The 18214-nt window shown below is 44.4% G+C and overlaps 1 protein-coding gene across 7 annotated transcripts in view; it reads right to left on the bottom strand.

The window, feature by feature from the left end:
- TANC2 (tetratricopeptide repeat, ankyrin repeat and coiled-coil containing 2) overlaps window positions 1-18214 on the bottom strand; it is a 146663-nt gene that overhangs the window by 59868 nt on the left and 68581 nt on the right. For all 7 annotated transcript variants that reach the window (XM_041465417.1, XM_041465418.1, XM_041465420.1 and 4 more), the window contains 2 exons: window positions 8430-8578; window positions 3217-3403 (listed from right to left, as the gene is read on the bottom strand). In XM_041465417.1, coding sequence (XP_041321351.1) covers window positions 3217-3403; window positions 8430-8578 — 336 coding nt within the window. The remainder of the gene's footprint in view (window positions 1-3216; window positions 3404-8429; window positions 8579-18214) is intronic.

The raw sequence follows: 18214 nt of genomic DNA, 5'->3' as shown, positions 1-18214 counted from the left end.
AACGTAATGAAAAATACCTCGACAGTAGCATCACCTGACCCTAAATCCATTCTGTGCTAAATCTGAATTCCCTGCTGCACCAGCTGACAAGCAGGATGAGGAATGGGATAAAGAATGGGATGACAAATGGGATGATTGCCTTGCAGGGCTCTATCCTGGCTGCTACTCAGGCTAGAAATGCAAGGTCTGGGTAAAACAGTTCTGCAAGAGAGCGAGACCCTCCCACCTCCTGGGCCCAGCTCCCTGCAAGCACTGTGAACAGAACAGCTAGCACAGTTTAGAAACTGCAGATTATTGCTTGCAGAAACAAGGTAATTACTGTTTTAAGCACACTCCACTACTGTAACCATGAAAGAAATCTGTTAAAAAGGTCCCAACTCTAATACAGAGGTAGCAGCCTTAATGATCTTTACCAAAACATCAACTCTCTTTGGGGAATGAGCCCAACTAGAAGCCATTGAGATTCAAAAAAAGATCTGTAATTCTCAGAAATGTTATTCATTATTAACAGAGCATTTCATAATACTGATGAGAATGTCAGAATTCAAATGCTGTAACTGTAAGATCACAAAAATATTTAACCTGAGTTAAATTTATCTTGATGTGTCTTTTGAGCTTTGTTCCCTTCTCAAAGCAGATGAAGTTGGAAACAAATCCATCTTGTTTCATTGTCAGCAGCATCTATTCTGCTTAGCAGTATCTATTCTGCTTAGCAGGCACTTGGACAAATTTATTAACAAACCTATTTTTAACCCAGAAACACATACATCTGTAGAAGGCCGCATCTTGATGAAAGCTTAGGAATAAAAGGAAAAAAACAGCAAAAAAAGAGTAACTGGAAGAAGCTACAGGCCAGGGATTCCCAGGAGGGAACAGGGCTCTTTTATATGTTATTTTCCATCAAATAAATCCACAAAATCTAAGTGAAGACATCTTGTCCATACAGTACCAGACCCGTGCACTTCACTGAAGCAGCGGGGCCAGAGGATTTCCACTGCTCACTGCTTCCCCTTTGAAGCTGCTTCCCCTCATACCTGTGTCCCTGCACAGGATGATCCCCTGACACTTCAGCAGGGAACAGAGTGCAGATCATCACAGGGAAAAACCGTGGCCCCATTTCAACTTGGGGTAAGAACACACTTCTACAGGAAGATGCCACATGGAAAACAGCCATTCCTCAGGAGACTGCTGCTAATGACATAAAGTGCTGCTTGAACTTCACTTGGATAAGCTTTGCATACTGGCAAGAAAAGTTTGCTGGTTATTTCAAAGGATTGCTAAGACTGGTGGAGGTTTTCCTGTATTCTGCTGCATTCCAGCAGCAAAGTTTCCAAGCTCACACTGGAAGGGCTGTGAGGTGCAAAGTTCCCTCAGAGCAGCACATGATTCTTTGACCAGTTTTCTTTTCAGTAGCAGATTTTTGAACATTAACAGTTGGCTGCTTTTACATAGTGAGAGCCAAAAAATCCTGGAAGCTATTCAGAGGTTACAGTCAGGTCAGGATTTTCACCAACCATTCTGTTTTATATGGAAAGGATTCCGTGGCATCCAGGAGAAAGGGCTGACTTGCTCCTACCTCTGCTCTTGTCTCACCTTCTCCCCCATTCCCCATTGCTTTTATATTCAAATAAAGAATATCTGAATTTGAAGATCTGGACGTTGTAACTTTTTTTTTTTTTATCCTTTCAACCTTTGCTCAGCTCTTAGAACCAACTGACAGCTTGGGCAGAGGCAGGACCCAGCTGGGATCAAACACCCACTTGTACTCACTGTGACCCTCAGCCCAGCCCAGCTTTGGGGCTGGATGTGGGAGAAGCTGCAGCTCTGGTGGTGGGATATGGTGAGCAGGGAAGTGAGGGGGTGGGATCCTGCAGTGACTTTGCCCAGGATTCATTAACCTACTTTGGCACACAGCTCAGAATAGCTCACCCATTTGCATTTTAAGATCACGCAGGCAGAAGTGCTGCAAGGGTTGCTGTGGTATCCAGGAGCTGAACTAAGCCCAGATTCCCTGATCAGACAAGCAAAATGTTAACCACTAGTGCAACTAACCTCCCCAAATTATCAACCTGTGTTTCTTGTTTTTTTTTTCTTAAACTCTACATAAATTGTTAGCAAAATAAAATCTTCTTAAGCTGGGGAAATACTCAACCTAGAATATACAGCAAAGACACCCAAGTGACAATCATCCTGTTTGATATCATACAAACATTAATGTTTTCCCATTGTGCCTGTACAGTTACTGAACAAAATTAATCTGTGTATATTTTCTCCAGATTCTTTACACCTGCAACAGATCACTCAAATGAGAAACCTGCAACAGCACCTACCGAAATTCACTGAAATTTGTGATAATTTAGTTCAGCTCCTCCTGCCCAAGTCTTCCTCTTGCACCATTTAAACAATTTCCAAAAGTAAATTAATTGATGCGAAGTTATCAACCTCATACATCCCACTTTTCACCAACTACTATATAGTTTTACCTATGAGGAATGGAAGATGGGGGGGTACAGATCACCTTGGTCACTGCAGTATAAACCTGAATAATGTAAAACCATTCCCCTAATTAGCAAATACAGATAAATAATATTATCCCAATAGAGTACTGCATCTAGCTCTGGGGTCCTCATGAAACAGCTGGGGTGAGTCCAGAGCATCATGTTGATGTTGGTCCAGCATGAGTTGATGACATGCCTGGAATCCCTCTGCTCTGGAGCCAGGCTGGGAGAGCAGGGGTTTTTCAGCCTGGAGAACAGAAGGCTCCAGGAAGACCTCAGAGCCCCTTCTGGTGTCTAAAGCAGCTCCAAGAGAGCTGGAGAGGGACTTGGGACAAGGGCCTGGAGTGACAGGACAAGGGGACATGGCTCCCACTGCCAGAGGGCAGGGCTGGATGGGATATTGGGAAGGGATTGTTCCCTGGCAGGGTGGGCAGGCCCTGGCACAGGGTGCCCAGAGCAGCTGTGGCTGTCCCTGGATCCCTGGCAGTGCCCAAGGCCGGGCTGGATGGGACTTCACCTGGGACAGTGGAAGGTGTCCCTGCCCACGGCAGGGGGTGGAAACTGGATGGTCTTTAAGATCCTTTCCAACTCAAACCATCCTGGGATTCTCTGACTACAAACCAAACCTTGTCAGACCAGCCCAGCACACCGGGGGCTCAGCCAGCAGCAGCGAGGAGGAGGAGGAGGACGAAGAGCAAGAGCACGGCCCGTCACTCACCGATGATGCCGCTGTCTCTGCTCTCCAGCGTGGACGTGGGGCTGGTGACAGCGCCGTAGGTGCAGTCCTTGGCCGTGACGCTGGCGCTGACGGGCGGCAGGGTGGAGCAGGGGCTGCTGGCCGGCGGCGAGGCCGTGCTGCTCGTCAGCGTGGAGCAGGGGCTGATGCGCTGCGTCACCGCCGAGCTCTGCAAAACGGGCAAGCAAAGCAACACATCACTCACTGCGGGCACTGCGAGGGGGAAAAGGCTTTCTGTAGTTTACACTGGAGGATTTGCTTTGCCTGGTGAGGTTAAAAAGTGCTGTACAGTTTGAAATGAAAACATCCGCCAGGCCACCCCCCACGTGTGGCAGACACTGGGCTCGGTTTCTCCTTCACGCTTCGGAGATCCCTGCCTCCGTGTTCAATAGGAGCCACGGGAAACATAAACAGCAGTGTTTATCAAAAAGCCTGGTTCCATACTTGATCAGGAGTTTTGGTTGGTTTTTAGCACCGAACTGAAAGCTTGAAAGAAAAAAGCACAAATAAGCAAAAACCGTGACAGAAAGGTAAATTTGGTGGCTCTGTTAAAAGTGGAGAGCTCTGGGGTGGGAAACACACAGTGTGATCTCACCTTTACTTACAGTTACAGTCACCACATCCAGGAAATCCTGCAAAGACCTCCAGGCCATTTCCATCTGCTCAGAATCCTTGTGGGGCTGCAGTTTTTATTTTGCCCTATAAATGTTTCCTCCATTCCAGGAAAACAACAGAGATCCTTTATCTAGATACCAGATGGCCTTTCCCTGCCCAGGCATGCTTTCCCCACCAGATGAAGTTTAAACAAACCCTCAATAATATGGAAAATAAAGCAGCACAAAGAAGATGAAGTTTTAAAAGTGATTTTTGGTAAGACCCTACAGGATACTGCGTGCAAGGAACCTGGTGAAGTTTATCCATCTGATCCTGTGCAGGGAGTTGGATTTATTAAAAATCCAAAACCATTCTTGAATTCAATTTGATATGTGACAGAGCCTTTGGTTTAACTGCAGGCTACTGGATACAGAAGATCCTCTGGAAAAAGCTTAATTACCTGTCATGCATTTTCTCTTTCCATATCCTCACACTGCAAGTTTTTCAGATGTTTAAATATACTACTGATTTTTCTAAATCTGCTTTTAATTTTACAAAATTATTTCTAGCTCATTCATTGTAGTGGCCAAATTAAAAACTACTTGTGTGTCATATTCAATGAAAATATTCCATTTTTTTCCCTTTAAAATTGACGGGGTTTATTATTATTCTTAATATAACCTAATACAGGGCTCTTTTTGGCCTGCTGCTTGGCTTGTGTCACACAGGTGTTTTCACCCATCACAGTGGAACTGTCTTGTGATTTATCACAGCTGAAGGGACTCCATCAGCACACCTCAGCCATTTAATCAGTTTTTCCCAATATTTTCTTTAACTCGCTGACAGTCCAGTGAACTGCATGAAGTTTAAGGTAATATAATTGGGGAGCTTTGGACAAGGAGGGCCAAGGGTATCCTGGGCTGCATGTGGAAGAGTCATGCTGGCAGGGGAATGATGCTTCTCCGCCCAGCTCTGCTCAGTTCCATGTCCTTTTTATGCTGGGGGCACCAGAACTGTAGAGAATTTCAGGTGGGGAATAACCCAACCCAATCTCAGCTGGGCTTGCTTGAAGCAGAAGGTTGGTTTAGATGATCTCCAACCTCAAACAACAGTATTTGATCAGCTTACCTATGGCATCTTCAAGAATGTAAAGCTTTATTACTATTATAAATTCTTTACGGTGGAGGTTTTCTATATCTTTGTTTTCACTGTCATTTTAAACAAATCCCCACTGAAACTTATCTCAGTACAAAATAACATCCACTAACTTTAAAACACAGAAATCATTGCACTTTAAAGCAAATTAAAATTCAGTGCAAGGATGGTACACTTATCTTCCCTCCAGCTGATAAAACTATTGTTTCATGAAATGCCAGAAGTGATAGAAGCTCCTTTATTTGCTGTGTTATCAATGCAGCTCCTGAAGAACAAGCTCCTTGCAACTGGAAATTATGAAATAACACAGTATATCACTTGGCATTGATTGACATGTTTTATTTTTGTATTGGTATAGAAAAATGTTCCTCTATGTGAGATTTAAATATAAATTTCCATTGACAGAACATTCTGTATTATTATTGCTGCTGTTTCATCTGTCACATTTTCACTGAACTTTGAAAAATTACTCTGTTCTGCCAGAACCTCAGTGTCCTTTGTGCTGCTCTGGCAGACAATACAATTAGAAAGAATTTCCCAAAAAGTAGGAAAAAAAGGATTTAATCCTCAGCATTTGAGATCTCCCATTAATGAAATCACGATTAAAAGCACAGAAAACATATTATTTTATTACAATCTGGATTAGAGACTATATCCTTGGATATATTCAAAATAAGGCAACTGAGGGAAAAGGCATGGTAGAGATGTACAGATTGGGCAGTTTCAGTGCAAATACTCCCATTCCTTATCTTCCTTTCAGCTTAAGCACTGGTGAGATGGCAAATAATTATTGTCTCGCCTGGGAAGGCAAAGCATGGCTGGAATAACAAGCAGCAGCTTTTGATACAAAGAATGTTTTCTTTGCTGAGCTCATGTAAATTAACACATTAAAACCAAAAAATTGTTCGAATTTTTAGATTCAAGTGCAAACTACTGATCAAAGTCTCAATCAGATTTTAATTCATCAATGGCTAACAGAAGAATTAATTTAATTAATGCAAATCCCATAAACATCTCATTGAGTGATTTTCAACAAGACTGGAAGTAAGGCAGTGGAAGAAATTCGGTTTGGGATGGAGATCTGGAGAGGTTCTCCCAAAATTTGCTGCAATTCAGAAGCAGCTTTAGCTTGGAGAGGATTTGTTTGCTGAGACAGCCAGTGGGAGATGGCAGAGTCAGAAGAGAGCCCCAAAAGTGTGAGATGGCTGGGGCTGAGGTGGAGAGGCTGATGGAGAGAAGGAGGAGAGGCTGATGGAGAGAAGGAGGAGAGGCTGATGGAGAGAAGGACGAGAGGCTGATGGAGAAGGTTCATTCAGCCTACAGAAAGGACAGGGACACTGGATCCAAGGATAGCTGCACCCTTCCACTACCTGCAGGGCCTGGAGGGAAGACACAACCACACTCCTCTCAGAACTGGAAAGGACAAGGAGCTACAGTCACAGCTTCACACCATTTTTCTACTAGCACCATTTTTCTACTAGCACCATTTTTCTACTACCTACTTTTCTAGGTAGTAGAAAAATGGTTTTCACAGTTAAAGCTGGTGAGCCCCAAGACAGGCTGCCAGGAGAGCCCACTGATCTCCATGAAACCTTCAAACCCTGCCTGGATGAGCCCTGAGAACCACGGTCCCTCCCTGAAGCCAGCCCTGCCCCTGGGGGTGCAAGGATGCGTTGACCTCATGAGGTCACTTCCAGACTTGAGTACTCCAGGATTCAAGGCAAGTGCTGACATCAGGAGACATTTATAAAGGAAAGAAAAAATTAACTTGGTAATTGAGGAACCAGCCTGTCTTTATCTTCTCCTGAACATGAATAGCATTCAAAGGCCCTGGAAAACTTTTTCATGCAAAAATTAGCACACAGCCCAAGATACCAATCTAGTTTAGAGGACAAGTCTGCTATTTCTCTTTAGATTTTTTCTTTTATTTATTCTCCAAAGACATCTTTGGCTTTAGAGAAAAGATTGGATTTTAATTTCTGTCAAAAGGTAACAACAAAAGGAACCATTTATAGTAGAAAGCTCTGCTTGGCTTTGAAGTATTCAGTTGAAATAGGCGCCTGTTAAAAGGACATTTTCTAGCTCAATGTATAGTACAGTCCATTTTAAATCCACAACTTGCTTTAAAAAAATTGAATGGGAAGTGTTAAAAGTGTAACATATGTGTTAAAGGCAAAAACTTTACAAAATCACATTTCTTGGCTCTCAATCAAACTAGCTCATGCAGGAGATCAAAAATGTCTTATGTCAGTCAGTCAACCCAACCTGGCCCTGGGACACTGCCAGGGATCCAGGGACAGCCACAGCTTCTCTGGGCACCCTGTGCCAGGGCCTGCCCACCCCCACACAGAGGAATTCCTCCCAATATCCCATCTAACCCTGCCCTCTGGCAGTGGGAGCCATTCATGTCACTCCAGGCCTTTGTCCAACCTCCCTCTCCAGCTCCCCTGGAGCCCCTTTAGGCACTGGAGGGGGCTCTAAGGTCTCCCTGGAGCCTTCTGTTCTCCAGGCTGAACATTCCCAGCTCTCCCAGCCTGGCTCCAGAGCAGAGGGGCTCCAGCACTTGGACCAGCTCAGTGGCCTCCTCTGGAATTTCTCCAACAGGTCCACATCTGTTGCGTGATGAGGACAGGCCACTTTTCACTGACTCTTTTTAAGGAATTCAGGTTCTCTGAATTACATTTATGTTAAATATTTGAGTGACTCATGCAGAGTCACCCAGTGACAATTAAAAGAACAGAGAATTGGAAGTGGTTGATGAGCTTTTCTGCTACATACTGGATTAGCCATCTGTCAATTTAAATACAAAAAGGGGTTGGGGGGGGTGGGGGGGGAAGGCCTCCTATTTTTACTCTCAGCAAAGCTGCTAGTTGTCCATACCTGACGTAAAGGAGGGAGAAACTCAGGCTCAGACAGTTTCTACAAAACCTATCTCATAGCCCAAAGCTTTCCAGCCAGCCAGGGGTGTAACAAGCTCCATCACAATAAAGATTTTATGATTTGCCTTCTTTATCTGTTTTCAAGCATGAAATTACCTTGTTGGGCAAATATGAGCAAGAACCATGACTATCTGTGAAATCAGGCTATTACTATTTCCCTCTCCCTTCTGCAGAGACTCTAAGTCTTTATGTAACACTACTGAAGTACTTCTGAAATATCACAGAGAAGATGCCAGGCAAGTACAGATTATTTTGGTCACTATAATCTGATTAGAAACACTGCCCACTCCTACATTTGCAGAAACAGAAAAACAACAGAAGCTGTCTCACACGGCTGATCCCTGAACCACGGCCTGCTGTTCTGTGAGGATGAGTCACGGCGAGATGAGGAGATACAACCTTTACCTCAGCACCATTACTGCATTGTTACCAGACACCTGGTTGCCATGGAATTAGACAATAACCACCCTCTCCCAAACTCCACAGTGATCCCAACCCATGCCATACCTGGTTCTCGTCCTGCACCTCCATGCTGTACTGGGGCCCTGGCTGAACCTCCGTGACTTTCTCTCCGAGGAGGAAGCCCAGGCGAGTCATGAGTGTGTTCGCTGCCTCATCTACGGATGGAGGGGGTCCCAGCTCTTGCTCAGTATCACCTAAACACAAGAAAACCAGATTCAGACAGGAATTGTTTACTTTTGGCTGCTGCTCAGTGGTTTTACCGACACAACACCTGTACCTGTTTGTACCCTCAGTATCCGGGTTTTCAGGTTATTCACGTTATTCAAGTCTGTTTTACCATTCCATGCTGGTCATTAATTTTAGGTCATGTAACACAGATATAAGTTTTCTCCAATATTAACTGTTGCTTCTCCTCTCAGTGCTCTTTTTTTTTCTCAGCATCTCCCATGGAAGCACACCTAGGTATCTTGCCCCTGTAGCAGAAGCACCAGAGCTACCAGGGAACAAGATTTTCTGGACCAGCGTTGGAGAAGAGTGTTTGCTCTCTTCCCTCTGTTTCTCACAGAGAAGTTACTCACAGAGAAGACAAGGCTAGGAGAGCCATTTGGAAGGTGCTCCATGAGCTGCAGAGCAACCAACCTGTGCTACTAAGTACTTAAGAGGAAAGACCAGGACAGAAAATACACGTGCAACTTCCACTGTCGCCTGCTGTCCCCAACACACTCATGGTCATACGGAAATCAAGTCTCTCCAAATACAACTCACTTTCTGCACTCCCTCTATGGGCCATGCCACAAATTCCCCATCATGTCTGCGAAACAGGCCAAAACCAACATTCCTAATGATTTTTTCTATTTTTTTTCCACCACCTGTAGGGAAAGCAGCACAGACAAGCTTCTTGTGCTAGCAATGCACACTGGGAAAAGGCCCGGCATGTACACTGGCATTTCTGTATCCTTTTAATTTTATAACAAAAAATGGAGGAACAAAAAACTGTGGAGGTTTTTGACTTGTAGTATCACATACGTAATTTGGGTTCTGAAAGTCAAGTTCCTTCCTGCTCACACCAATAGCAGGGTTAAAGCCTGAAGGTCAAGTTCTTACCACTTTACACTGAAGTAATACTGTGTTTAGTGCAGTTATAGGAGACTAATTAGGATTTGCAATTAGTCTACAGTTAATTATTCATCTGATAATGTACAATCTGGAAAAGAGCCCATCTCCATTTCCTTGCTCTGTCCTGGTTTGGGCTCCTCCAGCACTCAGCCTGCAGCAACAGTAAAATGATGCGACTTTAAATAAAATATTGCTTTTTGATAACTGTAACTGAAACCCACAAGTCATGGAACCTGGGATATGTACAAAAATTCAGGAAATGTAAGCCAGTTGCTTCCAGAAGTTCACATTTAATCTCATACAGTACAGCTCACAGAAGCTTACAGCAATTTTTGGATGTCTCTTCTGCACTACTGCAAATTAAAAAGCCGGGAGCATCTCCCATGCAACCACGACTGCATTCCTAAGCACCAGCAGCTCTGGGAGTTGAGCATTTGCAGCTGTCCTTCCACCGTGGCTTCACTGTTATGAAAATGGATGATACAGTAAGTCCACGTAAGCTGTCTGAGTTATTGAATCCCCATTGTACTGCTTGAACCAACGCTGACGTGAATCCGATAGATTTAAGAGAGACAAATTTAAACGGATGGCCCAATTTGAGGAACTGCTGACCACCCACAGTCAATCTGTGGGCATTCACTGGCTGTAGGAGCCCAAGCCAGAACAGACATAATTTATGTAAAATGAAAACTAGAGAGACTTTTATTTCCAAGGTTATTTCTTTCTTTAAAAGGTAAGACTACATTTTTAAAGGTGGATTTTTTTGGTAAAAGCCATTCCCTGGATATGGCTCCACGGCTTATTATGCATTCCTATTCTGTCTTCACAACCATGATATTAAAAATATTCAAATTATGCTGACTTACACATCTGGGGCAGAAAGGAACAGCTGGATCTACCTCTGTACTGCCCACCTGGCAGTGCTCAGGTGAGGCAGCTGCAGGGCACTGGGCACAGCCAGTTTCCTTTGGCTTAGTGCTGGGAACAACTCCCAGCCAAAATTCACTCATTGGAGGTTGAGTTTAACCTTGTCCTTAACACCCTGCTTCTTTTAAACTACCCTTAAAACATCTCCAAGGGGCACGAACCTGGCTTTCACCTGTAAAATACAGAAAACTACAATCTTGCCTCAAGTCATTGTACAGGTGCATTGAAGATATAGAGGATAATAATTATGTGCTTTGGTAACAGCCCCAATGGCAGGGCGTTGGAACCACAACATCTTCAAGATCCCTTCAACCCAAAGCAGTTTGTGATTGTAACTCACAGAATCATAGAAAGGTTTGTCCTGTCCACTCCCACCCCTGCCATGGGCAGGGACACCGTGCACTACCCCAGGCTGCTCCAAGCCCCATCCAACCTGGCCTTGGACACTCCCAGGGATGGGGCAGCATCAGCTGCTCTGGGCACCCTGTGCCAGGACCTCACCACCCTCACAGGGAATCATTTCTTCTTTACATCTGATCTAACTCTGACCTCCTTCACCTTAAGGTTCTTCTGCCTTGTCTTGTCAGCCCATGCTCTTTCTCTGCGAGATGCTGGTCATGGTACAAGGTATCACCAGCTGAACCAGAGCAGTGGAGCTGTGAGACCCCCATATTTCATACAGAACTACCAATTATTTTATTACAACCTAGCTTTCAAAGTGCCGATAACTTTGAATTTAAGCAAAGCGCCACTGTACTGGATCATCCCCTCCTAAAGTCTTAAAAAATAAGTGGAATAATTTAACCGAATGTCAAAGAACAGACATAACAGCTCTGAAGTGCCTGTGAATGGGTATTATGGAAAAAAGCTGTATGTTGCCTTTCAGGGCTGACAGTAAGACCTAATACTCTCTTCCTAAGTTCAGTGAAAGGACACAACTGGTTTTTTCTCCCTTTTCCTGTGTGTTATGCAGCTGGTGCTGCAACCACATTTTACCCTAACTTCAACTCTCAAATGGGAGCCTGTATCTTGGCTCATTTCTACCCCTAATGAAGAGGGTCTGCTGCAACAAGTGGAGATACCTAAGGCTCACACAGATACCTTTTTCTCTTTATTTTGAACAATTTTAGCAGATTCCAGCAGTGAACACCCCCATACTTTCCATCCACTTCTGCCTCTTTTTTGGTTAATGACTTTTTCTTTGACTGATCTGCAGAAATGCAAATTAGAAATACAACCTGAGCTTGTCAAGCAATTTAATACCTCTGATCTTCCCTTCAAAAAATTCAACCCGCTTTAAATATGTCAGCAGATCTCTGCAATTCACCCTGGAATTTACCTGATTTAGGCCATTTAGGAGCAATTTTACAGAGCCTGGCAGCTCTCTCGATGTCTTATCTAGAAATACCCTTTGGATTTCTGAAGGGGTCAACTCTAACACCTCTGTAGGCATCACATGCAGCAGGACTGAGTTAATAAGTGCTCATAAATGTTCAGAGTATTCCTTGAAAACCAAATATATCATTTTACGGCAAAGTTATTAGGTTTGCTCTTCTCAGGAAACCATAACGTTTAAAATGTCCAATGTTTTTTTGTACATTGTCATTTTCAAACAATGTTTCTGTTACCTCCTTTCAATTCCTATATGAAAGCTACCACATATTTCAGCTGCAATTGCTTACAAGCAAATGAAATTTCTTCATGATTTATTTGGTAATTCTGCGAGTGGTTTGATAGCCACCCTCATCTAATTCTAGATAAATGGTGGGGGGCAGTGCCCCTGGGAGACATTAACAATGCATCTGTAGTCCACAGAATATTTTCAGTTTAATTGCTGTACTTTTACTTTCAAACCAGCTGAAATCCATTTCAGTGAGTAGCTAACAAGAACTGGGTAACAGTTCCCTTAGAGGCACCCATCCCTGAATCTTCCTGAGTATGAGACTGATTTACCTTTAGGAAATCAAAAATTCTTGAATTAGCAATGAAAAAAAGATCAGCTATGTGCAAAAAGCGAGCACCTATGGAAGGGCAGAAATAAATGATGCCATTTAGGACCCTGATCTTCACTTACATAACTGCAGAGTTTTATCTAACAACTTCCCTACTTCCATGTGACCTGAATCTGTCCCATTATTATGTACATCTGCTTTAAATTATTCTGGATACACTTGAGCTGTATTTGGAAAATATCCTTGACCATTTCTGCATATCCCCCTAATCTCAGAATTAATGGAAGATTTTTTTCATTGGTCTTGTTTACATCAAGAAGAGATTTAAAAAAAATGTAACTGCTAAGGGATGAAGGCAGCCCTATATACATCTCTAAAAATGTCAATTTCTGTACTGCTGCACCTCCAGTCCTGGGGTCAATTTTGGGGAAGACACTGAGGGGCTGGAGCAGAGCAGGGAATGGAGCTGGGAAGGGTTTGGAGCCCAGGAGTGGATGAGGGAGCTGGGAAAGGGGCTCAGCCTGGAGAAAAGGATGCTCAGGGGGGCCCTTCTGGACCAAAGAAAAAAGACTGGGGGAAATGAGAGGGCAGTCATTACTGAACACACATATATACATTTATATACTTCTATATAAAAGGCCAGTTAATATAAATACAAGCCGGAGCATCTGGACTATCTCCTGGAAGCAGGATTACACTTTGATCCCCAAAAATGTTCCTGAGCTCTTCAACAAATCAAGGACACCAGGACAGAAGCAGTAAGTTCCTCACGGATGTAAAGCAGAGATGAAATTGTTTCTTTCTTTACAGTTTTTGGCACTTTAGCTCAAAAAAATGAATATGGGGCTGTGCTCCAGCTCTGGACATCCAACAGTGGATGTCAAAGGCCAACCATCAAAGGCCTTGGCTGGTAAATAAAGTTGTTTGCATTTATTTTTAGGTCTTAAACTGACCTTTTATTCCAGATAAGTTTGAGGGTACTGTATTACACTCTTATTGATGCAGAAGGCTTTTTTAATATCAAAAAGAAGAAACACTCCCTTAAATACTATGTATTTGCCAAAGCCTGCTTTTGTTTTGCAACATTAGGCATGTGTCTTGGTTTGAAAGACAGGTGTTTGCCAAGGAAAGCAGCAACCTCCCTTGGAATGGAGAATGTGACCCCCTTCCTGATGAATTATTGTAATCCGAAATTACGGGGCTTTCAGGCAAAGGTACGGGAAAAGAAATCCCAGTTCTTTACCCGGATGTATATGTGTATACAAGGCAAACAAACAACAGCTCCGGCACTTTTAACAATGGGACCAGACCCCTGGTACTGAAGTGATTTCAGTGTTTATTATAATAAAAGAAAAGTTATTATAATAAAGCAAGGGGCCCGAGCAGGAGCGATCCTGTCGAGGATGCTGCAGTGCCAGCGCTGGGTCTGCTTCAGCAGTGATGTCCCTGATGGAGCAGCACATCTTCCCTGGGTCAGAAACTCCTTTTTATCCTGTTTTTTGTCCTTTGGATTGGTTTCTTTTTGGATCCTTCACTTGCATGAAGGTTTAAGGCACTTGACTGGCCCATGACAGCTCTGTCCAGGCTGGCTCGTTTCGCTTGGGGAGTGGTGCAATTTATTTAGGTGCAATACAGTACGCTGAGTGCCATATTTCTCATAACTACCCTTTGACAATATAACACCCAAATGCTTAACAATTATCAATTATTTTTCAACAGTTTCTAACCTATTTTTAACAGGCGCAAACACCGCACCGGAGCCAGCCTCGGGCAGGCCGCAGGCTCTTCCCCTCGGTGCAGTTCCGAGCACAGCCGGCAGGGGCGCTGCTGGCTCCCGGGCGGGGCGGGGGCGATGATTGCCCGCGGCTGCAGGGGGCGCTGTGCCGCGGGCTCGGCCGCCTTTCCCCACACGGCAATGGCGGGCGGGCGGGCAGAGGCAGGCACACCTCCCGGGGGTGGCAAACAAAATGTAACAAACTCCGCAGCCTTAGCAGGAGCCGCGGGTACTCGACAGACACGGGGTGCTGGGTTTGAGTGTAGCGAAAAAGCCCGAGGCGGCGGCAGCCGGGCTCCTCCGCGGCATCTGCCTCAGCCGGGGAGATGCGCCCTTCAGGAAGGGGTCCCGGGTTTTCCTCCGAGGCATCCGAATAGGTGGTGAAGGTCCTTTCCAGTCAAATCGGGTGCACTAAGGTCCCGGTTCGCCAGCTGCTCTTACAAGCAAAGGCTCACCCACGGTTGGAGAAGCAGCGGGAGGACAAAAGAAGCGAATCCTCCAGGCAGCGACCGCAGGCCGGCTGTCCCCCCTCGGATCGGAGAGCCGAGCCCAGCCCCTCACCCCGCCAAACTCCCGCAGTATCCCTGCCCTTCTAAAGAGAAAACCCCTCAGGTAAGAGAGTAGCCAGCTGCACCCTTCTCCCTCCTCCCAGCCACATCTTTTGTTCTCTTAAGTATCAGTAGTTATTGTCTCTTAGCAACAAATGGGACAAAATTTCACGAGAGAAATAAAGAAAAAAAAATCCTAACCTCCACCAGGATGTTGCATCACAACCACACAAATAATCTCTTTAATTCCAGCAACTCTCTTTCAAAACCTCTCACATTCCTTCCTCTTATTTTTCACATCATTTATTTCTATCAGGTGATAGAAATCTGACAAGAATTTTGAAAAACCTGCTCCCTTTGGTGGTAAGGCCAACCCTGGCCAACTAACAGGGGCATAAACAAAGTTGCAGGAGACTTTCAGAAATATATACATACATATATAACACAGTGTTTCCATCATTTTCTTGGGGAGAAGAGTCTGTTGAAGAGGATTTTGACAAACACCTTTCCTTCTTCCAAGGCAGCTTTGCCAGGTCAAAACACAATGAGCATTAAAATGAGCCAAACGTTTAGCAAGGCAAATGACACTTCACTGTCACCTTTGACCACTGTTAAGTGGGAGGTCACGAGCAAGTGACAAGACAGCACAAAGACCTTGTCCTTACCTGATCTGATCTATTAGCACGTTCCCAGGATAAATGTATTAAAAGCAAATCTGACTAAATTATGGTCTTTGCATTTACAACGCTGACAACAATCTTGAAAACCTACCATTACATACCTGAATAAGACTTCAAAAGTTCTGTTTGGATGTAATAACTGCTACAGAAATAGACTAATTCACTGTTGCCAGCTTTTAAAATAACAAGTCAGACTGGACAGGGCTTAAAGCAGCCTGGTCTAGTGGAAGGTTCCCTGCCCTTGGCAGCAGGTGGAATGGTCCCTGCCAGCCCAACCCAGTCTGTTATTCTCTGATTCTTTTGGGGGCTAATTTCTAACAGAACCAGTGTCCAGGGCTGTTGCTAATAGTGTATCTTCAATGATTGGAGAAGGAAGACTACTGTCCGTGTGGATGAGATCAATTTTAAATTTGTTCTTTCTCTAAAACATATACTGTATTTATGAAAATCTTACCCCACTCAAATAAAATCACCCACTCTGTCCCCACAGTGCCCTGAAGTTGTACAGAGTAGGAGCTGTAATTTCATCTGTAAAATGTAGGTGGAGAAACACCACTGAAGTTACTGAAGGGGGCAGACAGGCGTGCAGGTAACTGCACACATCACCACAGCTCCTCTTGCCAGGCAAGGCAGATGCCAAGAATAGACGGGAACAGAGCAGGGAGCCCAGGAATGCTACCCCAGGCAGACTCTGCCAGCAGCCAGGAGCAGAGAGCAGCAGCAGGGACTGCTCTAAGTGCTGACCATATGTGGTGGGACAAGGCTTCCCCACAGGGATGGGGTTCCTCATGGGAACGCATGGAAGAGCCAGTGGGGACTTAACTCTGAGACACAAACCAGCAGGCACAGCAGTCGGGGAGGAAGGCTGCCACAGTCTCAGTCCAAACACAAGGATTTTGGAGCCTGCAGTAAGTTCCAGGGCACTGGAGGAATTTGAAGCCAGGCTGGTACAACCAGTGCTTCCAAGCAGGGCTGCACTTTCAAACTGGCAGCTGGCCAAAATGGTCATGTTTGGACTCAAGGTAATTATTTTCAAGTGATTTGGAGTTAAATAATTAGTGATATAAAACGTCAAAAATTCTGCTTAATGAGGTGGAAAATCTACTGTGGTACAGGAGGTTATGCACACGTTGATCTCCTTTCTTCAGGGTCCAAGGGCAGCTGTGCTGCCCTGGAGAACAGAGCAGAAGGGACAGAGGGAATGCTGACGACTGAAGCCAATTTCACCAGGGGAACAACAGTCACGCTAGATAAGAATAAAGAAGTTCTTGTTCTGCAGCCCTGGGGAGGGTGAGGAAGTCACAGCAACTGGCAAGAGAGCACAAGTCATGGTGTGGCTTTCAGAGCACTGCATATTTTCACTTATGGGCAGCTCTCCATAGCATCACTGAAATTCAAGGGCTTTTATCCATAGGCATTGGGACATGGTTACATCGGTGAAAGCAGTCACAACGTTTTAAAGTTGGGCAGTTCATCACAAAAACAGATAATTTACAGCCTTTCCCGCTCTTTTTTCCCTTTTTTTCTCCTCCCAGTAGATTGAACCCAAACCCTGTAAGGGTTGGGTATTAACAGATTGCACTAGGAAGCTTCAAGAAAAGCATACTGTCTCCAGTTATTTAACAGTTAAAAACATATGGGAATAACCTATGGGATTCACATTATTTTCACTTCTTATTTTGAACAACTCCACTTTGGTAAGATTCAATAAACCCTAAACTCTTGACCCCGCCACTATTCTCCAAGTTGCAACTTTCAATTCAAGCAAACTCGATGACACCTAATGGCAACTGGTCTGTGGCCAACTCCAAATGGATTCACACACAGAACTCTAGCAATACCTTCAGTATTCCTCCCTCTGATCCAGAATTTCAGACCAGACTGGGGCTTGTTTTGTAATACACGAGTTTATTCTGAAACTGGTTCCATCTCTTGATCTAGCAGAAGGAACCAACAGCATCCTCCCAGGAACAGCATGAGAAAAGTCAATTGCTTCCATAGCAACCAGTGTGCCAAATTATGGCTCTTCTGCAATTAGGGCTGATCACAATGATTTCCCATTCCCTTCAGGTCAGTGGGCTTGACAGTGCTGGGACAACCATAAGATTCAACAGTAAAACCATTTGTCAGCTCACGGTTGGTTTGATTATTTCCTCTCCTTCCCCCCCAGTTCATCACTGTTCAATATGACAGAGGCTGGACCAGAATCCTGCTGGCTACATTTGTTTGGGGTTTTGTAGGATTTTTTTGGCTCAATGCCTGTATTTTCACAATGCAAAATCAGAGAGGAGTGCTGGTTCCTGCACTCCCTCTTAAAGGGCTTTTTCTAAGACCTGAGAAGCATTTTGCTGTGTTTAGGAGAAACACGTGGATAGTGTAAAATGAAAAATACACATTTTACATGATAAAAAGAAGAAGCAGCAGCAAGCAGATGTCAAGCTCAACGATTCTTTTAACCAAAGGAAGAGAAAAAGGAGCGAGGAGATGAACACAAGTGCTGCTGCCATGGTAAATCACTCCCCTCCCTGTCTGTGGCGGGAGCACCGCAGTGATTCCTAACTCAATCAGGGATGAAAACAGACGCCTGCCAGCCTAATGTGCAACAAGCAAACCAGACACTCAAGATCTGGGTCCCAAAATTTCTGAAGAAGGAGTTAATCAAATTAAAAGATAATGTCATAACAGGCTTAGCCTTTGGAGCACAAAACCAAGGTAATAAATTACACAAAATGCAACTGCAAACATTAATCTGAGGCAAAAGGCCATTACCTGAAAGCACCATCCATCTCCAACAGATTTTCTGAGCACTTAGAAGTCAAAACATGTTTTAGCT

This window comes from Pyrgilauda ruficollis, unplaced genomic scaffold, assembly GCF_017590135.1.
Source record: "Pyrgilauda ruficollis isolate IOZ18807 unplaced genomic scaffold, ASM1759013v1 scaffold189, whole genome shotgun sequence".
Lineage (NCBI taxonomy): Eukaryota > Metazoa > Chordata > Aves > Passeriformes > Passeridae > Pyrgilauda > Pyrgilauda ruficollis.
The sequence above is the reverse complement of the archived record's forward strand: the minus strand, read 5'-3'. Positions and strand labels throughout refer to the sequence as shown.